Source organism: Melanostigma gelatinosum (assembly GCF_949748355.1).
Source record: "Melanostigma gelatinosum genome assembly, chromosome: 5".
In the NCBI taxonomy this organism is placed as follows: domain Eukaryota; kingdom Metazoa; phylum Chordata; class Actinopteri; order Perciformes; family Zoarcidae; genus Melanostigma; species Melanostigma gelatinosum.
In genome coordinates this window covers 15,418,793-15,441,388 of record NC_136638.1, presented here as the reverse complement: position 1 = coordinate 15,441,388, position 22,596 = coordinate 15,418,793, and the positions used below count along the sequence as shown (strand labels likewise).

The 22,596-nt window shown below is 43.8% G+C and overlaps 2 protein-coding genes across 2 annotated transcripts in view; both read right to left on the bottom strand.

Annotated features, from left to right (window-relative positions):
• Positions 1–31: 31 nt before the first annotated feature.
• On the bottom strand, positions 32–5,132 carry cd74a (CD74 molecule, major histocompatibility complex, class II invariant chain a). Its single transcript, XM_079269258.1, has 9 exons — positions 4,912–5,132; positions 3,804–3,973; positions 3,215–3,300; positions 3,019–3,072; positions 2,858–2,941; positions 2,683–2,761; positions 1,512–1,712; positions 1,349–1,402; positions 32–747 (listed from the first exon to the last, which is right to left on the bottom strand). The coding sequence occupies exons 1-9, from the start codon at positions 4,998–5,000 to the stop codon at positions 740–742; spliced, it is 825 nt and encodes a 274-aa protein (XP_079125384.1). The 5' UTR covers positions 5,001–5,132; the 3' UTR covers positions 32–739.
• A 2,937-nt stretch (positions 5,133–8,069) lies between these two features.
• ndst1b (N-deacetylase/N-sulfotransferase (heparan glucosaminyl) 1b) overlaps positions 8,070–22,596 on the bottom strand; it is a 42,285-nt gene continuing 27,758 nt past the window's right edge. Inside the window, exons 2-15 of the mRNA XM_079268111.1 lie at positions 18,293–19,310; positions 16,306–16,788; positions 15,547–15,634; positions 15,038–15,192; positions 14,051–14,236; positions 12,782–12,910; positions 11,650–11,832; positions 11,152–11,248; positions 10,805–10,928; positions 9,842–10,016; positions 9,571–9,741; positions 8,956–9,065; positions 8,401–8,503; positions 8,070–8,279 (exon numbers count right to left, since the gene is read on the bottom strand). Coding sequence (XP_079124237.1) covers positions 8,160–8,279; positions 8,401–8,503; positions 8,956–9,065; positions 9,571–9,741; positions 9,842–10,016; positions 10,805–10,928; positions 11,152–11,248; positions 11,650–11,832; positions 12,782–12,910; positions 14,051–14,236; positions 15,038–15,192; positions 15,547–15,634; positions 16,306–16,788; positions 18,293–18,838 — 2,670 coding nt within the window. The 5' untranslated portion in view covers positions 18,839–19,310 and the 3' untranslated portion in view covers positions 8,070–8,159. The remainder of the gene's footprint in view (positions 8,280–8,400; positions 8,504–8,955; positions 9,066–9,570; positions 9,742–9,841; positions 10,017–10,804; positions 10,929–11,151; positions 11,249–11,649; positions 11,833–12,781; positions 12,911–14,050; positions 14,237–15,037; positions 15,193–15,546; positions 15,635–16,305; positions 16,789–18,292; positions 19,311–22,596) is intronic.

The following is a 22,596-nucleotide window of genomic DNA, read 5'->3' as shown; positions in this document are numbered from 1 at the left end:
CTTATCAGGTATAAGATAACAATGCAAATAGTGTGGTCAGGAAAACTTTATTGAACCTTCTTATCATAAACATCCTCATCTCCATCTCATACGTTCACAGTCTAAAGTTTAAAGAGTAGGTTCACCCAAATTACAAAGAACATATTCTCACTAAACCCACATCTAGCCATGCAGATAGTTTTGGTTTCATTTATCTGAGGTTAATTTGTGGTGCTCACAGCATGAATACAAATCTCTCTTGAGAGTCTGTGTCCCCGTTACTATGAATAATCCAGACTTCACCTTTTCAGGAAAGAGTCTGGCTGTTATATTTTAAATGTAATGTTTCAGTGCTGTATGCACCATAAACTAACTTTAATTTGCCTCCTTTGTTGTAGCGTGCAGGCAGACTTCTCGGACGATGTCTTCAAAACTGAACTACCTCCATGCCTACATGCTAGCGGTCAGGGAGAAAAGTGTGATTCTATGAATATCAAGATTAAAATGTCCAGAACACCTCCAAAATATATAAAAGACAAAGATTAAACGTTAAAAGCGATACACTGTAACAGCCCTATATTGATTTAATTTCAAGCAGCCAGCAAAATCGTGAAAATTTGAAATTACATGGAAGTGCACGAACTGATCAGGAATTAAAGCATTAACTGTAGGCGGGTCTGCATCCAGCTTAAAATAACTTTTTTCTCATGTCTGTGGAGCTTGATGAAAAGAAACTGCAAACCCTCTGCTTCATTTGTTTTCACTCATCTGGAAAAGAAAAGAACATAACATGTGATGACGAGTAGTAACACAAGCTTGTGAATAAACATCTTAACTGGTTTTTGCAATTGCTAAAACTATTTCTGAAACTAGGGCTGTCTTTGTCAAGATTTAACACCCCAAAAACATAAGCACAGAACATCTTACATTCCTTGCAAAACAAATACAATGTGTTTACTTTATTGACTTTGACTGAAGATCTGTCTGGTACCGATATTGCAGTTACAGTCCTCAAAGTTTCTCTCCCAAATTTGGCCTTTCTTGCACACCAGAGTCCTATTCATAGTGTTCAAGCTCTGACTCCTACGTGATCTCATTGGTTACAGGTGTATTCTGGGTGCAGGTAATTGATGACCGAGTGTGGTATTTCAATGTTTTGTCTGATGTAAATCACCGTCTGTAGTTACATCAAAAAGTGTGTTTTAGAATTCCAGACTAAGTGTAAAGCAGACAATGTGCTTGTGGTTTAGCACAGCTGGTCAATAGAGTTGATGAGTTCGTGGTTTCAATAATTGTACCAGTTTTTGCATCTTGGCAATAGCAAAAAAAAACAACGAATCCACTAAAAAACCTAATATGAGAAACTCACCATCAACGCTGAGGGTCTTCTGCATCAGCATGGGGGCAACCATCCTAGGTCGAACTGAAAAAAAAGAAAATGGGGCAATTAAGTTCATCATACATGACAGCCTCGCACGAAAAGCTAGAGACAGTAGCGTTGAATCAAAGGTCCTTTAATCTGTGTCTTCTACCTGTCTGACAGTCGGGGCGGGCGCGCATGCTGGTGCCCTCGATGGGCTTGCCAGTCTCGTCCACGCACCAGCAGAAGCCGGTGGGGGCCCAGCACTGCATGGGCTTGTAGCGGCCCTGCTCGTCACACTGGGGCTTGTAGGCACCGACCTTGCTGACTCCAGTTGCTGCCTCCGTCTGGCATTTGCTCTTGATCACAGAGGCTGAGGGATGGAAATAGTAGAGGACATTGAATAGTTTTAATAATTACTGGTGACTGCAGCAAAGTTTAAGTAATAGGGATTCGGAGGAATTGCACGTATTTGCTTTCCTGCCGAAAGTTAGAAGATCGATACCGTCATCCTATCTGTCCATTTAATATGAAGCTACAGCCAGCAGATGGTTAGCTTAGCATAGCACAAACACTGGCAAAGGGGGGGAGACGGCTAGCCTGGCTGTGTCCGAAGGTAACAAAATACACCGACCTGCACCTCAAGAGCGCATAAATTTAATCCGATCAAAAAACCTGTTTTTGTTAAACGATGTGTGCAATGTGTTAACAAAGTGAACATTAGATGTGCTGGTGCAGTAGGAGCATTTTGTTATCTTTGGACTCAGCCAGGCTAGCTGTTTCCAGCTTATATGCTATGCTAACAGGCTGCCACTTCATATTCAACAGACACTTATAATCTTCTCATGTAACTCTCTTTCAGAGAGCAAATACGCCTTTTGTCAAACTATTCCTTGCAGGCAAGGCTAAATCTTTGCTTCGAGTTTCACCGTGCGCAGTGCAGGAAATAACTCTTATTACCCTTTGCACGATATAACAACCTCTCCACCTCGAAACTCAGTGACAGCAGCAAAACATTTACTGATATCACAGTAAATGTAGGAACTAGTCATTATTTATACTTGTGTCAATGCTGGAGATGTTCTGCTATCAATGCACATCAAAGGACTGGTGTTGGAAAGTAGCTTTAGCGATACACATGTATAATACATGGGCAACTGTCAGTGTTTCTCTGTACTTGTCCCTTACACATAAATAAATGAATGAATATTGCCACATTGATATATTACAGCAACAGGCCTTAAACTCCCGACTGTAAAACCCATCATCTCCTGTCACAGCACGTGTCTGGATAAGAAGATCAACTAAACACTCAAATAAAAAGGAGAGAAAGTTGCGGTAACCTGATTGCGGTGTTGGGGTTGGAGGATTCTGCTGGGCCATCTGGAAGATCAGCCAGTAACGCATCCAGGACTCAAAGCTCTGCAGAGTGCAAAATGTATAAATTCATGCAGATTAATGTATTCATGCTTATCTTTTGTTTTAGTAGTCTCCATGTAAATGTGTGTTAGGCTTTACCTTCCACTCGCTCTCATTCACGTGCTGCTTCATGCTCTGCAGGTTGGCCAGGAAGGTCTCGTTGAACTGCGGCAGCTGAGAGTCCTGCTTCAAAACATGACGAGAGCTGAGTGACAACACATCAGCAACGTGAGGACGCACAGCACACGCGTGTAACATACCTGCATGAGATCCTTCAGCTGTTTCTCCAAGCCGACAACACTGTCCTTCAGTTTCTGATGGGAGGGAAGAAAGGAGTCAGATCATGTGTTTGAATTTATGTCGAAACATATTCATTCATTATACATAATCCAGGTCGGTTGCCACCTTGATCGAGTTCAATTAATTGTACTTCATAGGAAGCAGGTGTAAACCTACAGTCATGGGTGTATTGGCGTCCTCATCTAAAGTCGAGTCCATCAGCAGAGGAAGACTCATCATGGGCATCTGCATCCTCATTGGAGCTGTAAACAAACAAATTAATAAATGAACAAAGAAAAACCAAAAAAAACGTATTGCAAAAAAAATGAAACTTTGGAGAGATAATATTTCTGAACTGATCTAAAATAAAATTAAACATTACAGCGCCAAATTCATAAATAACAACTAAAAACATATAAATAGAAAATTAAAACTGAATAAAATGCAGGCAAAAGATAAATCAATCCTCTAAAGGATGCTTTTGCATCACAGCAACACCGGATGTGTTGAATGCCAGATAGGTATGGTAACTCCATATGACGCTGCTCGAAATGATAAGATCAACATACGTGGAGCACACAGCTGAAAGCAAATGTTCATTTCTCTGTGCAGGTTTCGTATCAAGTTCCTTAAAGCAAATCCTCACTTCCTTATCCACCTCCTTATTCCTCCTCCTCCTCCTCCTCCAAAACTATTTACTCATTAGTGACACATTCCTGCTCGGACCACCCCGTCTGATCATTGGGACTTTCGTGCTTCCGTTTACCTTTGGATGAGCGGGCAAGCTGTTTGCCCAATCTTTCTGAGTTTCTCTGCAGCGAGTGGATCTCCTGCTTCTGGTCAAACACCATGTAGGCAGTGAAGACCTGGCTGGCCAGCAGCAGACACGCAATGGTTGTCAGTGCTGCCACCTTAAAGGCACGACGGTTGGAGCCTCTGAGGGAGAGAAATAGAAAACTATGACGGGAGAACATGAAAATGAAACACACCCAAATTCATATTTTTACAAACGATTCCAAACTATTAAAATTACACCTGTATATGTGAATATATATGCTGCTCTTAATCAGCCAATAAAATGCAAGCATCACTTGTTACCAGGAAGACACAATTCCTGATGTTATAAGGAAGTACGCATACAACTATTTAACAGCTATTAAAAAATTATAAAGTGGTGTAAAATATTTTTTCCTCATAAAAAGGTCACAACAACTTTATATTTAGTTAATTCGTTAATAGTTGCTTAGGTGACAACGTGAAACTACAACCCAGCAGCTCATTGTACAGTAGTATGTAAACAATGACATCATATGTAATTGGGCATCGTTATTAGGATGTTGGGGTCATAAATCATATTTATTTCGAAGTTGAAATGTAAAACGTTGGCCAATGTTTTTTTCGCTGTTGTTAATTATGAACCAATAGTATGACGGCATCAGTTACTAGGCAGACGGCTTCTGCGAAGTGGCTGCTGTCCGATTCAAAGTTAGGCAACTAAAGATGCTTTAAAATATGTTTAGCGTATGAAAAAAAGCTGAAATATATGTAGTGTGAGAAAGCAATAACTAAATTAACTTATTGTTTCAGGAACTCATCGGATGCAAAGAAAATATATGATTCGATATCATCCCATTCAGGAAAAACACTGAATATATAAGCACAATTTAAACAAGTAAGCTCATTAATAAGTCATTCATATAAGCTAAATTATCTTGGCTTCAAACTTAAACTGTTATACTTAAAAACAAGTTGCAATCGTGGTTTATATGTTAATTCAGCTACACAAAGAGGAACAAGTACTTCAGTTGCAAAGATGTGAATTGTCTGCGACTGCTGAGCGAACAGCTGTTGATATAAGTTGATGTTCGACTCACCCCGTGGGTCTGTCAGGGGCAACAAGCACCTCTTCACTGCCCGCCAGGCTCCCTCTGGACAGGGGAGCATTTTCTGCAGAGTCGGCCATCTGTTCTGGAACGTCTTCAGTTTAAAGTAACAAACTGGAGAAAGTCCGACAAGTCCTGTGGATAAATGTTGCCAGAAATGAGGAAGGAGCACCGGCTTGTTCTTTACAAAGGTGAAAGATGTGGAAAGTCCCTCCAGTCATAAACGCGCTGTTGGACGTAGGGCTCAGTGGAGCTGTGATTGGCCAAAAAATATAGTCATCACTTGTTGATAGAGGCAGAAAATAGTGAAGGAGAATATTTCACTCAACTTGTCCTCCTGGATATTATCTATCGTTTGCACTAATTCTAAGCTTACATGGGCTACTCAACCAATATAGGTGTAATACTACTAATACGTTGTTCAAAAAAACAAATACTATGTAGTTTACTTGTGAATAGGTTACTTACAATACACGTTATCTGGATATCTTTTCCTTTTATCAAGGTTACAAAGTGCTCTACAGGAAAAGGAAATAAGCAAAAAATGAAGGCAAAAATCTAATACAAGTTTAACTACTACCTTTGAATGTTCTTAATTGTTTTTAAATATCCTTTTCTTTTGCCTTATGTTTTGATGCTTTTAATAGTTTGATGTGAAGCACTTTGAATTACCTTGTTGTTGAAATGTGCTGTACAAATAAACTTGCCTTGCCTTCAGTACCAACAATAGCAGAGCAACAAAACATTTGAGCAGTGACCATGCAAGCAGGAATTATGTTATGTATTTTAACTTGAAGCCATTATTCTTCTTAAATGCAGCAATTCATGTCACCATATGTTGGCCAATGTTTACTTCCGGAAGCAACTTTGGTTTAATCTTGTGTTTTCCCAAACTAGGAATAAAAAATAAATAAATAACATGAGCCAAATGTTAATCTACTCAGGGTTAACATCAGAAGGACAATACAAAAGTGTATTTTGCTGTTGAACAGGCCTACGCCTTACATTTTTAGAGACGCTGTTATTTCAGTCCCGAAAGCACCTCAACATGAAGTGAAACCAAAAGACAAAGAGACCTTGTTATCACCAGACAGTGCCGTACATTACAGCAGACTCCTTCATCCTGCTTGCACTGAATTTAATGCGTAATTAACTTAAAGTATGTTGACATTAAACTGGTATGAACTCATCTGAGAAATGAAGGGAAAACAGACCAAACTCTTGAAAAATACAGTGGTGTTTTATTTGCAAATTAAAAAGCACCGACAATATTAGTTACAATGTAAAAATTATTGACAACAATTACAAATCTTTATCATACAGTCCAGGAGATTAGTACCATCATTGCTGTTATGTGTTATCACTTAATACTTTATATGCAGAGACTCAGTACCTGTGTACAATAGTTGGCAGTGAGAGGAACAAGAGGAAACAATCTCAGCGACACACCTCTGCACGATGAAGTGATCCAAACTCCCCCTCAGCACAGCACTGACATGTCACACTGTGGGAATGGGCTGATGGAGAGTGTAAACCCAAACACATTCAATAATTTAGGTCTACCGAGTGTTGCGTATTATGTACATTACAAAGTCGGGAAATGAAAGGACCAACATGTGCATTGATATCACATCAGAACATTGTACAAAACTATTGCAATAAGAGCAGCTTTTTGTTATCTATGCTTGACATCTAGTTGCAGCGGTAACACCTTACCCGACAACCAAACGTCCGTATGGGCTCAATGGGCATACTGTTGTTCTGCAGGGCAACTTTTAACGTGTTTCCCAGAGACAGCTTCCCTCCCCCCCGCCCCCAAACTTAAAATGATCTCGTAAATGAAATGAAATAAAATATACAGTTCTGACAAGAGAAAAAGAAAGAATCCAAAGCAGAAAACTGATTTGAAATGCCAAATCTCGTACTGTACACTATCTGAATCTCTCTGACCACAATGTGTAGTTAAACATATAGTAGCTAGCTTATGATCTTCTTCACGGACTGTGGTAGGATCCATCTTTGTTAGTGTGCTTTCCAGTAACCTGTATGTTCAGAAGCGATGTTTTCTTGAGTGCCTTAAATATTGTGCTTTCAACATATATCCTACTGCTGCTGCTCGAGCAAATTCAATGGTCTGAAGCGACTACACAGGAGGCCGAACAGTTTAACGAACCCGTCTTCTGTACATCCGGCCTATTGGAGAAAACTGAGCTAAAATGGTTTAGTTTTGGTACATTCTAAAATAATGCATTGCCGTCAGCATTACAAAAACGTCTAAAACAAAAATGAGGAAAGTAAAGAAAACATAACTTAAAAAAAAAAAAGGAACCCTCAAAAGTCCACGTGGTAATATTTCAATGAAGATTCTGTCCTGGCACTTGTAAATGCAATCACTAGACACTACCAAGGCCTATTGAGTAAGGCTACAACATGCAGCCTGAGTCAAGACTCCAGATGTCTCGTTCTCCTCTCATACAAACACTGATGTCAAAAGGTATTTGCCACCATTGTCTCTGTCAATCAGGATGTCATCCATTTAAGTCAATGTTAAGTTGCCTGTTTTCATGTGCTCCAAACACAACAACTCTTCCCTGTAGACACAGGTGACGTTGTGTTCATCTCGTCCACCGGTTTTCCAGAGCTGAAACCATGAAGACTGCTCAAGCGTCAGACTGTTTTTTTGTTTGTTTTTTTCCCTTCCTTTGATTTTCAAGATGAAGTCCATGCGAAGAAGAGATGTTTGATTAAGGAGAGCAGGGATGTGATTATCAAACACTGACTGAAGGTTCCTCCTATGCACCACTGAGCCTTTGCTTCTTCTGCAGGAGACAGCGGAGGCCATCGCTAGGACATCCGTGGTCCTGGTTTGTCCTGCAGGGGAGTAACAGCATCTGGAAGCTCAGGGAGAGAGCGGAGCGCTAACAGCTGCTCAAAGCAACTACTACGCTCTCGTCTTGCTCGTCATCCACTGCTGTCCTGCTCATTTGGGAAGATCACAATTAAGTTTTTGAGTTCTGGTTGGGCATCCCATCTTCAATTGTCGATATATATATATATATATATATATATATATATATATATATATATATATATATATATATATATATATATATATATATATATATATATATATATATATATCAGTCCCTTTCAAAACTAGTTGGGATCTTCAGCATTTCAGGCCACCCCAGCAGGGTGAAGTTCAGTGTGTGGAGCTGTGGTCTCCCCCCGTGGTGCTGCTACCTGGTGTGGACCAGCTCTTCTCTGAGCCAGCCGGGCAGCGGCTGACCCATCCTGTAGAGCAGCTTGGACAGCTCAATGTTGTGATCCCGATAGTACTCCCTGAGCAAGCCCTGCGACTGAAGGAGACAAGGAGATGAGATGAAGTCACCTCTAACACATATGATCAAAAGTGGAAAAAGGGAAAGGTTAAATAGTAACAGCTGGTAAAGTGTATTTCTTAGAGCAAAAGTCTCATACCTCAGGGTTCATGTCGGGGTACCTGCGCCCTTTACTCTTCCCCAAACACTTGGTCTTCCCTCCCTCCAGCAGCTGACACCAGAACCCTTTCTTAGGGTCGAACCTGTACATAATACATGCATAAAAGAATAGTGAACTACAGAGTACTTAATTTAGAGTTCAAATCTACTGAATCAAAACCTCCCTATAGTTATTTAAAAACAACAACACAATGTTAAGTCATTTTTGGGAGTGTTACTAGACAGCACCAGTAGAAGGATGACAGGAAATGGGGATGATGCGGTCCATGGTCGGCAGCTTTACCCAAAGTCTAAATGCTCTATAGTAAGATTTCTGCCAGATGAATAAAATGAAGTCTTACTTCTCTGCTTTGTTTCATTTGCACTTAACTTAACGCGTTTGGAACCTTACACATGTGTTGAAAAGTGACAAACGACAACCAAATGTAATCTGTGTCTGAGTCTAAAGCTATAAATCAATCTGTGAATTAATTTGCAAGCATGGCAGTTGATGAAATTACTCTGCAAGTGCTTTAAAGTGAAAGACGACACTCACGCTAGGATCTTGTGGTAGTTGATGACGTTGACCAGGGCCAGATACTTCTGGATTTTATCCATGATTGAAGCCGGCTCAGTCTTCAGCATCTGTCCATCCAAGACTAACAACTGAGTGAGACACACAAACCGCAACCAAACATCAGAAGAGGCGCAGGACTGTCTTGTATGCTAACGGCTGTGGAACATCATCATTACTACAATTATTGTATCAACTCCAAAACGTTTCTGGTTGAAAAATACAAACGTTCTTTCTTTTACCACAACAGCTACCTGTGAACCTAAAGTCTGCATTACATGACCTGCTAATAGATGAGGCTACTACAGCTTTTGTTGTAACAGGAATGACCACAGATAGATTTTATAATTCTGGGGCAACAAAAGCTTGTTTTTCTTCCCTCATGGTCCAGAAGATTTAACTCACTGCCCGTAAGAACTGTGCAAAAAGAGTCAACAAGCCTCTTTCACCTCAAACCTTTCAGGAAAAAAAAGACCTGCTAGCCACCCATGAAGTTTGATTTACACACAGGGGAACGTATTCACATCCCGACTTAAGCTAACTTGGCTTGTAACTGCACGCTGCCCACCACTACGTGCATGAACACGCCCACGGTACCTGGCTGGAGTGGTAGAAGTTGAGCCAGCGCTCCAGGTGGATGGCGTACCAGCCTGGCACCAGACAGCGATTCTGCAGGACCCGTAGTTTGAGCGGAGCGTCGTGTCTTGCGGTGATGACGTCATGGAAGGAGTACTTCAACGCCACCGGGTCATCGTGGGCTCTTTGGTGCTGTGGGCAGACAGAGAAGTGAGCAAAACAAATCGAATTATACTCCGGTGGTTTTTGTTTAAAAAGGTGCTTGGGAGGTTCAGGGTTGCCTGCGACAGACCTGGTACCAAGAGTAAGCTCTGTCCGCTGGGTTGATGAGGATGGTGACGATCTTGGCTTTGGGCAGGAGGGCTGCAGCCCTCTGAGCAGCCACCTCAGAGTCAAAGTAGTTGGCACTCTTCTCAAAGTAGTAGTCTGAACTTGTGTTGGAGGGCAGGGGGAAGTACTCCATATACCTAACGCACATCAAACACAAACGCACTAAGTGTTACAAGCAGCCGTAGTTGATCCGGTCCAATTTAGAATAATTTCTCTGTACGCTACGTGGGTGATCGGCCACGTACAACAGCTTGTCACCTCGTATAAAGAAAAAAGCCCATCGAGCAGCACTTGCGATGTTAACATTTGGGCTGCCCGCTCACATAAATATCAAGCCTGCCAAGTGAATTTTGCGCTGGACTCTTTTTGCTGCATGAAGCTTCTCGTTGATGCAGGTTTCACATCAATTAAACCGACAGGAAACTCAAAACAGGGAAGGTTCAACTACATCGGTGTTGTTTGTGCGGCTGGTCTCGCTCTCAGGAATTCCACTAATGAGTGTATTTGTTGTTGAGTGGGGTGTTGGTATCATTTGCATTTTGCTTCTTGATTTCATTTGCGTTAAACAGAAACACCTCTACCACCTTGGGGTTGGACATTTACGGTAATGAGAAAGTCAGAATTCAATCGAATGTTTTTTCCAACTGTTCTTTCATGTTTTTGTAACTTGATTTCACCTGCATTCCTACAGATTAAATATTCAGAAGTTTCCTGTATATATAAGTTTGCCACAGAGTTTTACTCCCTCAAGCCACAACAAGTCTGTGCTCACAAACTTAACATCTAAATTGAACTCAACAAATGCAATGTCAAAAACAAGTAAACACCCAAAACCAAAGGAAACAATGCACATAAAATCCTGACGCCAGTTAAATGTGTTTGGTAGCGGCACTGCTACGTCACAAAAGTCTGTGCGGTTTCTTACCAGTCGATGCCTCTGTGGTAGTTGTGCCCATTGAAGAACTGGATCTCCTCGAAGGTCTCCTTGCTCGGGTAGTTACTGGTCAGGTCAGGGTGCATGCCAAGAAACAGGTAGAGCGCTGTCGTCCCTGAGAGGAGAAAGAAAGAGCAAGTGACAAAGAGGAGAGGAAAGGAGGAAAAGGGTTTACGGGAGTGTACATCCCATGATAAGATGAACACACAGTGTAAACAACAGCAGCATTCAAACCGCTCTGAACATGACCCGACTTCTGCTTCCAACGGAACGATGAACTTCTATTTGAATCATTTCCAGATTCCTCCTGTAGGTGGTGTTGAAGCACCGTTTCTCACCTGTCTTCTGAGGCCCGATGACCAGCAGTTTGGGGAAGCGGTCACATGTTTTCTCTTTGGACCAGATGTCCTTGTGCCTTTTGTCCTCGCAAGGATCCTGTAGCCACAAAAGAGATAAACAATCGTTTTGTTTGAAGTGTGGTTTCTACTAAAGTTCTAACAAATACCTCGATTCAACAAGACAAGGGAAAGGGCACTACAGTTAATAAATGAGATGCATTTTAATAAAATATGTTACGATGAGTAACGACATTGCTCTCCATCCATCCATAAAACAATGTATTACTCATTACCAAAGTCATTATTTCAAAGGATTGAAGCTATTACTGTTTAATGACATATTTTAGGGGATACAATGTGTTTTATACAGTACCGTCATCTGCTATTTTGTGTCATTATTGCAGCATTCAACTGAAAGCTGTCAAAAAAAAAAAAAGATAACTACTGGGTGCAAATTTAATATGCAATAAATATATAAATACATGATATCACCATCACCTGCCAGAGTGGATCTCGCTCGGAGGGGAAGAGGCTGAAGTACTTCTGAGCCAGCTGAACAGGTGGCAGGGTCTGCATCTTCAGGTTGGTCCACGTCTGGAGGAACATCACCAGGCTTTTGAAGGTGTACAGGCCGAGGCGATCGTTCCCATAGTTGGACAGATGGGTCATGAAGATACTGATCTGTGATGGGAAGGAACAAGCAGAGGTTCACTGAGCTCATCTGAAACAGTTCGTCGATTAATTGATTTGTCAAAAATGAAATGCCAAACTTTTAATTGTTCTGGCTTCTAAAATAGGAGAATTGTATCCCATATATGACAAATATCATATCTACATATTATATTTGAATTTTTACAGCTGGTTCGAATAAACAAGTAATTGGTATGTTATGACAGCGTAAACTGAATGATTTATCAAGAAAATACTAAGCAGATTAATCGATAATGACAGATAAATCGTTACTTGTCCACCTAAATGTGACTGATTTGTCTAATTGTCATCAGAATAAGGACAGCACACCTGCTAAACGTTAAGATAACACTGTTCGGTGCTCATATGGACATTGTGTTCAGAGAACGTTTCTGTGATGTTGTTTATCACCGATGATGAAATTGTTTTCGAAACGGATCCTGTTGCAATTCTCACATCCCACTATTATTTTAAGAAAATCAAGAACCCCTCTTTTAGCTGAGGCACTAAAAATATAAGAGTAATCGCTTCCCTTTCACGCTTATACAAATGCACTTCAAGATAAAGTCATGGAGAAATTGATGTAAGGGAAAGACCGAACAACAGTGAAACTATTTAAACAAAGGCTGCTTATTCAAAGTTTGAACATGGTTTCGTTTTAAAGAGTAATTGAGAGGAATAAAATGATCTGCCGACTATTCAGTGTGACTTTTGTGGCGTCATAAAAGTAGCCTTTTTTATCTTCTCAAAAATGCCGCTCGAATAAAAGAAGCTTTCACAGTCGTGTAAAAAACAGAAAGCACGACGCAGACATCACTGCATGACTCACTGCCAAGTCATTCTCCCGTTCCTCATTTAGATTTAAATTTGCACCGCCAGTTAATGGGTTTCCAAGTATGCAAGACAAAAGCGGTGCCTTGTGGATGTATACTTGACTCACAGGGTTCAGCAGAACAGTGAGGAAGAGTTCTCCTCCATTGATGAGCTTGTCCAGCTCATTCGGACTGCCTGGGTAGTCTTTATAGAAGATGGTGTGTGTGAAAAGACCACACGTCTGCCTGGGAAGCACCTGTAAAATAAATACAAAGTCACCAAAAGGACAAAAAAATAAATATAAATAATAATTCACCGACATTGATGAAGGAAATCACAAAGAAATGCATCCACACAAATAAACACAAACACCATCAGCCCTCCGCTGAGAGCGGCGCTGTCAGGACTCCAGGCGGTTACCCCACACATTGTTTGCTCTCAATAACATTCATATTATGCAGCTCATCTAGCCAAAGCAAACCCCTTATTCACTCCGAGTCTATATGGAAATTCATGGAAATGCGTTTACAGTTTGGAGTGTCAGGGGAACTGAATATCAATCATCAGTAAGCAGTGGAGACTGTCCATTCAGACTGCGGCGCTATCTGAAGGACGGTTGTAGAGCTCGGAGACCACACGGGCTGACTGAATGCCAACGCTACAAAGGAACTGGATCGAGGCTGCACCGCTTCCTATCAGCGCTGAAGGTCAACCGCGGAAAGACTAAGACGGAAGATAAGATTTCTTCCTTTTCCTTTTTGAACCTCTTGAATGTTATCTATTCAACTTTAATTCTGCTCTCATGAGTATATTGTTCAGCACCTGCCGGCGCTGTGAAGTTGCCTGGGGGTGCAGTTTTCTTTGGGGGGGGGGGGGGGGGGGTGTTGACATTTTAGTCATTGGTTGTGTGCAGACATTTGCTCTGCTATGTGGGGGTGCTGAGGCCTGCTGGGCAGCACTACTCGGACAGGTTCACTCGACTTTCCTACACTATTGTCTCTTACATAGTGGAATACAGCAGCCCAGCTAAGACTAATGAGATTGCCTCAGTGATATACCGTACATGACAATAAGATTCTGCTCAGTATCTTTGGGGACAGCACTTAAGGAAAGCAGAGGCGGAATGGAAAGGGGGGTGATGGAAAAATGCAGGACGGAGAGTAGCCGCTGGTCACGAGCGAAGAATAAGTACAAAAGAACTGGAGGAGGTAGAGACGGCGAGATAATTCATGAATGAAGGACAGCATATGTTGATGGAGAAAGACAACCCTGAAAGGGATTATTAGCTGAAAAGATAATGGTCGTTGAGAAGACAAGTGGAGGGAAAACAACGGGCCAGAGGCAGCAAGATAATGAGGCCTCATGGACGCCCGGTGTGGATGAGAAGTGGTCTTACGCTAATGCCGCTGTGGATGAAACCTCGGCGGAAGCGGGCAGGCTTCAGGTGTGGGTATTCCTCTGTGCTGGTCACTTTGATGCCCCACACTTTCTTCCAGGCGTCGTACAGCTGGATGTGGACAGGGTAGACGCCAGAGTGGTGGGGCGCCACCGCATAGCCCATGTTCGTGGGGATCCCATGCTCCTAGAGGTTGAAGAGTGAGAGTTGGGAGGCAAGAAAGAGAGAGAATGAAAAAGGGCAACACATCATGTTCCCAACATATGAAAGCTAGAATATAATCCTGAAGATGTTCATGAAATCAAACCCTCCCAAAATCAGTCCGCATATTTCCCACAATAGCCATTTCATGCTTTAACATTCAGTGATTCTCTTTCTTTAAAGTAGTTTGTATTGGTGGTGGTGGAGTCCACCACTCCCACGCTGGATTCACAAGAAAACCATCATTTTCACACAGTTTACTGTTCGCTCTCTTTCGGTCGTTGCTGATGCTAATTCTGGCAAAACGAAGGGTGAACAAAATGCCAATCTCATTTTCGTCCCCTCTCTGTCGGTTTGTATTTTTACAAGGCCGAAATGGAACAAGAAAGATCCGCCACAGTTGGACTGCACCTCTCCAACCCGAGCAAGCTAACCTACTGTTGTGTGCAGCACGAAATCCGATAGCAGTTGGAAATATTTTTGACTGGAAATTAAAACAACGCGACTCTGTTTGGCTGGACAGCGAACAGATACACCCGTTGCTCTTCCTGTATTCCTGACAACGTAGTCGTGTTTACTGTAGTATTCAACTTGCTGTCACCTCTGTAACCACAGGTATCGTCAACCAGGACTCAAATCCTACAGAATATAGCTTGTAAAAAGCATGAACAGCTGGCCTTAGACCGCTATTTGAACAAGGAAGATGAGATATGCAAGTACAGCTCTGATCAGTCGCTCACCCAAAGCTGTGATCTGACCTTTGTGCCCCCCCCCCCTGTGACTCACTGTGGCAAATTTCTTGTTGAGCAACATCTGCTCGGCCAGCACGGACTGGTTGTGGAATAGATGGGGCTGCATGTGGCTCCACATGTGAGGGAACCACCAAAACTCCTTCACGTAGGAAAGCAGCAGGTCGTCTCCCAGGTCCTCCTCATCGGATCCTGGACGTGACAGAGAGAGTGTGAAGGAGGGAGGAGGTTAACAGAAAAACAAGGGGAGATGGGTGAAGAGGAAATGGAGGAGGTAAAAAAAGGGACAATGAAAGAGGAGGCAGAGGTGAAATGGGATCAGGGAGGAAATGAAAGTCAGAGGGACAAGTTCAAATATTAGCGAGCAGCATGTGGGAGGTTAATAGCAGAAGAAATAAAGTCAGGGCATGAAGGAGAAGAAGCGGAGCAGAGAAATTAAAACATTGTGAATCAAAGCAGGGGTGTTATCTCTTCTGGTTCAGTACGTGTTCTCATCTCTGCTCGAATGAACAGCAGCAAAGGCTCTCTTCACGGGCCGCGTCTTACCAGCGTGAAAGAATTTCCCTGAGAAACCCAGATTGAAGGTGAAGTTGGGCACATGGGTGCGCAGCTCCCTTTGTGTCTCCAGCAGGGCCTGAAACGGTGGGAGGAAAGCAAAAGTGAGTCAATACACGTCGCGCTCATACCGGTGCACGAACACCCGCGTGCCCACATGCATATTTCACTCCGCAAGTTTCTCTCGGTACACATCCAACATCCAGTCCCGGTTGCCTCGCTCCTCTCCTTCAGTCCGTTTGATATTTCTCTCTCCTCTGATTCAGGTGTTTGTTTCATTTGATCTCCACGCTGGAGGAGACCCAGCACACACGCTCTCTCTCGCTTACTGATTTCTCTCGTCTTGTCAGGGTGTGATTTGTTCCTAAAAGCTTGCTGTTGCTCTGCCAGTGAGGCGGCTTCATATAGATATATTTTTTTCTTATCCCCTCGGCCTCCAGATGTGAGGGGGTCTGTTCTGCTCTGAGGGGACGCAAACAAGGAGCTTTTCAACATTCTTTGTACGTCTCTGGGCCCCTGAAATATTCATTGCTGTGGAGCTTCTGTGACAGTGTGAGCAGTGGGGCCTGTCAGCGTTGAGTGGCCAACTGGGACGAACGCATTTCAAAAGGGAGAAGAGGAGCGGGAGCCGGGTTTTTCTGTATGACTGGCACAGGGTATGATATTTTAGCAAAGAGCTGTTGAAAGAGAAATACATAGATGTGTTCAGTTTCTAGTCTGATAAATTTTTTATTTCACTCTCAAACTCACCTTTACATCAGGCACCTTCATGCGGGTGCCCTCTTTGCCCACAAAGATGTCGTCTATATCCACCAGGAGGTAGCGCTCCAGGGACAGCGAGAGCCTCTTCCCCGTCAGAAAGGCCACGGCGTCCACAAACACCAGCTTGTGCAACCAGAAGACCAGGTTGTTGCCGAACAGGACCCTCTGGATGCCATCGTGGAGCCCCAGGTCCTGCACCACCGACGGGAGCAGAGCGGCGTTCTGCCCCATCGAGGAGACGCTCTCAGCCGACTGGGTCTTGGCCAGCAACACGGGCTCGTACGTGGAGTGGTTGGACTGGAACACGGTCCAGTTGTCCCCGGGGAGGGGACCTGGCAGCGGCTGCCCGGATCGAGTGATAAAGAGCAGGGGGGACTTGGGGTTGACGGTGCAGTCCTTCAGACCCAAGTTGGAGTGCAGAAAGAGAGGGAAGCCTTTCAGCTGGGCACTGAGCAGACTGTTTTCATTGGCCTGATCGACGGAGACAAGAGAGAGAAGTCACACAGATTAGATGAAGATAGAAACATATTGGATATAATTCCCCAATTCCTCCAATCATGTGTGAAATGAAGAATGTCAGGCCTACTCAAACGTGAAGGCATGAGGCCTCGTCTACCTGCTATGCTCAATCTATATCAATATGCTCCGAGATTGCAGTCAAAATGAATGACCTCCTGCTGTGTCTAAGATTTAAAGTCTAAGGGGTTCAGTGATTATTCATTGAAATGTATCCTCTCTAAATGTGTCATTCTCCAAATCTCTCACATCTCCACAAGTCCTCCTTTCTCCTGCACTTTCACTGAAGTCTTAGAAACTTCACCACGATGCCTGTGTGGTGGTGGGTGTAAGATAAAGGACCACCACACGCTGAGTGGTGTTCACATCTATTAACTACAGCCTGACAGACACCGATATTGGAAAAATCCAAGAACAATATATCAGATATTCTTCCCTCCGGCCCCACAGACCCGACTGCTGTATGGGTAAATATTATATTATATAAATATTATAATATAATATATTTTTTTCATTTCTTCCGACCTTATTAAAACCAAATGTAGACAAGTGAAGGTGACAAAATGTGTAAATGACCATGAATACTTGTTAATCCTAATTATCTTCTGTGTATTTTTCTTGTTTATCTCTCGTTTCTTAACACACGTTACGATGCAGATTTGTAAAATGCTAAATTCGGGTATCCAGACATCAGTTGGGCTCTACTGCAGATAGATCGGTTCAGATAGCCGAGCAGCAGCGTCGTGTGTCCATTCATTGGGATGCACACCCTTGCTCTGCTTCCTCCTCTCCCAATAGCTGGTAAATCCCACCAGGCTTTCATTCCTAACCTCCACCTCCACCCCTAATATCACGGCACCACCATCCATGCCTCCACCGCTCTTATTCTTTCCATGGCTCAGAGATGGTGATTAAAACCATAAGACAGGAAAACAGGCCTTCAGGCCAGAGGTCTTCAACAGGGGGTCCGCGGCCCCGTGGCGATACTGCAGGGGGTCCGCAAAATTTTTGGTTGATTAGACAATTAAAAACAAAAAACCTGAAAAACGTTGAAGACCCCTGATTTATGCAAACAGGCTCAGCTAGGGATTACTGGGAGAGAGAGGAGAGAGAGAGGAGAGAGAGAGAGAGAGAGAAGGTAAAAGAGGTATAGAGGAAGAAAGAGGTTTAGAGCACTTTAGAGTAACTATAACTAAGGAGAGAAGACAAGAAAAGAGAAACAAGAGACTGGGCAAGAAGAGTGTAGGAGACCAGGTTGCAGAATAAAGATGAACAAAAAATACATAGAGCATAGGATTACAAAGTGCAACAGGACTGAGTGATACTGAACCAGCCAGGTCTTTCCAACCCTGTGAATCCCATCTCCTTAGAGACTGAGGAGGCAGATGGACAGGGCAGAAGGTGTGAGAGAGAGGAAAGAGGGAGGGAGGGAGGAGAGGGAGTGTGGCGTTGCCCTAACCTTGAAGAAGCCAATGATGCCCACTCCATATTCCACACAGTATTTGTCCAGCAGCTCTCTGTTCCAGGCATCCAAGTTAACATACTTGAGAATGTTCTCGTAAATCACCAGTGTGAAACGCCCTCTGTCTTTGTCCGTCAACGTGGGCATGTCCCCTTTACCGGGAGAGATCTCAGTCCGGTACTTGAACCGGCCAGACTCCAAGATGGCCACAATCTCCTGACCCAGTTGAGAATACTGGCTTTCCACAAACACCAGAACCACAGGATCTGTCCTGGCCCCTCCGGGATCCACCCCTGGGCCCCCTGGGACGCCCCGCAGCGGCAGCAGCCGGGACGGCGTGACCCTCGGGTCATCGGAGTCCGCGGACGCGCCCTCGGCCCCGGACACGCCCCCTCCCGATGGCTCCAGCTCCCGCTTGACGCCATAGAGGAAGTAGGCAGAGATGAAGACGCTGACAGTGCAGAAGAGGAAGAGGAGGAGGAGGGAGGTCTGCAGGGGGAGGAGACGGACCAGCCGACGGAGGCGTGTCACGCATCCCAGCATCGTCTCGCACCACACCGCTCCGCCCCACCAGCCCAGCAACGCGGGGACAGTCTCTCTCGGCGTGGGTAGAAAACGGAGAGCAGGGATTATTCACAGCAGAGTCAGCCTTGCTATCGAGCTAAACACAAACGGCGTTAAAGCAGCAGCTTCGGCAGCTACTGGAGAAAGAAATGAGACGGTCTCACGTTGGCTCTCCCTCATATTGCAGCACTGCTTATGTCACCATGGCAGAGAAATAGGGGGCCTTGGACCGCTGGTGCACACTTATGCCTCAGAGGGAGGGCTGGCAGGCTGAGTCACTGGCGGGGAAAGATGATGGAAGACTCCATCACCTGTCCATCATGCGAACCTGCCAACCATGTCCCGGTTAGATTTCGCCCCGCTCTCTTGATTGGAGAATGATCTCTTGAGAATAGCAATGTCACGCAGGTCATCTCAGCAGCGCCATTCCCTTAGGATCGAATCTCCTCACCTAGAAAAACAGCAGGACAGAAGAAAGTGTCAAAATGTGAAGGAGCAGCAGCACCTATAGAACAAACGACATATTGCTTTCTTTTGTTGTGTGGGTTCAGCTGTGTGTGGGAGATGCGTGTATACTGCCGGTGCCAACACTCCAAAGTAGTCCTTGCAATCACCTACACAGAGTAAGAGCTGCCAATTTCCCACACACACACACACACACACACACACACACACACACACACACACACACACACACACACACACACACACACACACACACACACACACACACACACACACACACACACAAATAAAAAATACACTTGCTCACGCAGCCTCCACACAATCAACAGGCAGAAAGTGAGTGACAACAAAGCCTCGAGGCGAGCCAAGCCCCGGTTCAGTCCAGTAGGACTGTGCGACTGGATACAAGTGAAGCAATCACCCGCGGGGGACACTCTCCTTCTATTTCACTCAAATCCTCAACAGTATCCAGACCAAAATGGAGTGCAGGAGAAGGGAGAAAAGCAAGCGATCCAAGAGGAGTGGATGACAGTGACAGACAGACCTGGCAACAGTAGGATCCATTACTCCGGGAGAAAAGCCCTAACCACATTCGATATACATCCCCATACCCTCTGCAGGCCTATCATAACACACCGGCCCTTTAGCCAATCCCCCCATCAAGCCGAGTGAGAAAAGCACACAACGCGGGATGAGAACGGTGCGAACTCGCCGCTTACAAATACATAACTTCTCCATTTAGAGGCTTGTTGGAGAAACGACACGGAGCATCGTTACCTTTGCATGGAAATGCTCCGTCCATTAAGCTGGAGCGCTATCGAGGTGCACACGCACCCCTTTATAAAACCCTAGATACCACATTAGAGTAGAGTCACGACCTTCTCAACCCAAAGGCATTAAACAGTGACCACCAAAACCCATCAAGACTCATCAGACACAAATCAGACATGAAATGGATTTGATAATGCCAAAGGGTTTATTGGTAACGCTGTAAAACAAAGGTTTAATTAAAGGTGAGTAACATTAAAAATACAAGAGTAGCCATACTGTGCTCAGCCCAATGGATCCTATAAACTACAGGTCATTCCATACATTGCTTCTAACAGATTTCCCTATTCGATTATCCCTTGATTACTGAAGTTATCGTTCATGTAAACACAGTATTTATTTGTGAAAAATGCAGCCCATATTAGTGTCCCTTTAATGTTAGCAAGGTCAGCATTCTGGCGAGCAGCTCTGCCCCCTCCAGCCTCCCAGCTAAGCTTAACAGGATGCCTTAAATCTCCCCGCGAGTGCAGTGGAAGAAATCACACTTTTCTCTGAGTCTCGTCCAAGTTTCCTCTTTACGGGGAGTAAATGTAAAGAGAGGCCGTGAAAAAACAGTGGGCGTTCAGAGAATGCATCGCAGCCGAGCAGACAAAAAGCAACAGCCCTGGTCGCTTGAAGATCCTCACGATGCCTTGTTTGTTTGGTTTCTGAGGGAGCCGGGGTTTGTGTCGTGGCATATCAAAGGATGATTAGTCACAGGAAGTGACTGCTGCTGGAAACAGTGAAGCAGAAGAGGAGACGACTTTAAACACAACACCGAGGCCTAACAGTTGTGGGGTCTTTTGGGGAATGTTTGGCAAAATAGAAAATAGAGAAATAAATTAAAACTTCAAATGATGACAATAAAAAGTCACGTTTCCAAACTACTTGTTTTGTTGAACCAATAGTCAAAAACCAAAAGATATCAAATGTGTCAATTAAAGGTGCCCTGTGGATTGCTTGGTTTCTTACCAAAGCGCAGTTTGCATCTTTGACGTATATATATATATATATATATATATATATATATATATATATATATATATATATATATATATATATATATATATATATATATATATATATATTTTAACATTGCACAGCCGGCGTTGTTCTTCTCGGTCTTTGCTGGTGCATTGCTGCATTTCTTTGCCAACCACTACCGCACCCTGCACATCAGTGAAAGGGTGTGAAACCATCCCAACATGAATAAGTAACGTCTCCCTTGTGCACATGTATGAGACGTGTCGTATATTGACACAGTAAAATAACGTTATCACTAATGCAATAATGATTTCAAACACACATCACCAGGCTCCAGTCTTTAGGAAAAGGGCAATCTTGAGTTATTTTCCGTTAATGATTAATCCGAGTGAAGACGCGTTATCTGCGTCTGCAGGGAGACGATGAGCGCTGCCGCGACTTTATTGACACTGCTGAAAAGGGCTTGAGAGCAGATTTAATGGTGACACACCACAAACATCGTAGAGGCGCAGAAAACCTAAGTTCTTGCCCAATCTGCAGAGGTGATGACTGCCTCCCAGTGTGTTGACCTTCAGACCGAGAGAGCTACAACCGAAGGAAGGAAGGAAGGGGGAGGGAGAGACAGAGAGACAGAGAGACAGAGAGAGAGAGAGAGAGAGAGAGAGAATGTGACAGCCTGAGAGGGGGAGTAAGAGAGCCGCCGACACAAATAGATGGAAAGCTCAAGGCCTCGAGTGTGAAACTACAGCTTTGAGATCGGGCCAGCTAAATAGAGCACAATACATTAGACTATAATGGAGACGAGCATATAGCACTGACATAAGAGAATAATGGCTAATGGATCTCAAACGTCTGCACCATCTTACTTAATGTGTCTTCTCCTTTCGGTGCTACGCGTACCTCAGAAGAAGCCGAGATACGACCGCAAACATCTCCCTCCGCGGTAATTGATGCAAAAAGGAAGAAACGAGAACATGAATATTTCATGTTCAGAGAATGATGAGAGGTGTAGCCAGCAGACACATACGCAAGGTACCGAGCAGCCAAAAGGTGCGTAGAGACCCGGGTCTGCCAAAGAGAGTCAGCGTTTTAACTCCTGCATAAAAGGGAGCGGCAGATGGAGACTAATGCGTATCTGATAGCCAATCTTTTCATTCCCAAAGATGGAAAGAGCTCAGACTGAATATGAGCTCAGTATCCGCTAAATGGAGGTGGCAGACGGACCAATAAGAGGAAATTTAAAAAAGGAGCAGTAACATGAGTGGAAAGGGAGCAAAGGGGAAAGACAAGATGACCAACTACCAAAAAAACAGATTGGCAGGAGAAATGAGCGAGAAATTGCCCCCCCCCCGAGGCGACCATCAATCTCAAGGCTTTGGAAACATCAATTAAAATAGTCCCCTCGTTATTTTATAGCAGCTGAAAGATGGTGACAGCGTGAAGTGGAGGCATAAACAACGGCAGGTGACGGTCGAGAGGAC

Bases quoted from the DNA above. Each gene is read 5' to 3' on its own strand.
- cd74a (XM_079269258.1), bottom strand. From the start codon at position 5,000: ATGGCCGACTCTGCAGAAAATGCTCCCCTGTCCAGAGGGAGCCTGGCG. The intron at 3,974-4,911 runs GTGAGTCGAACA...TCTCTCCCTCAG, and splicing joins GCCCCTGACAGACCCACGGG to AGGCTCCAACCGTCGTGCCT. The intron at 3,301-3,803 runs GTAAACGGAAGC...GTTTGTTTACAG, and splicing joins GCTTGCCCGCTCATCCAAAG to CTCCAATGAGGATGCAGATG.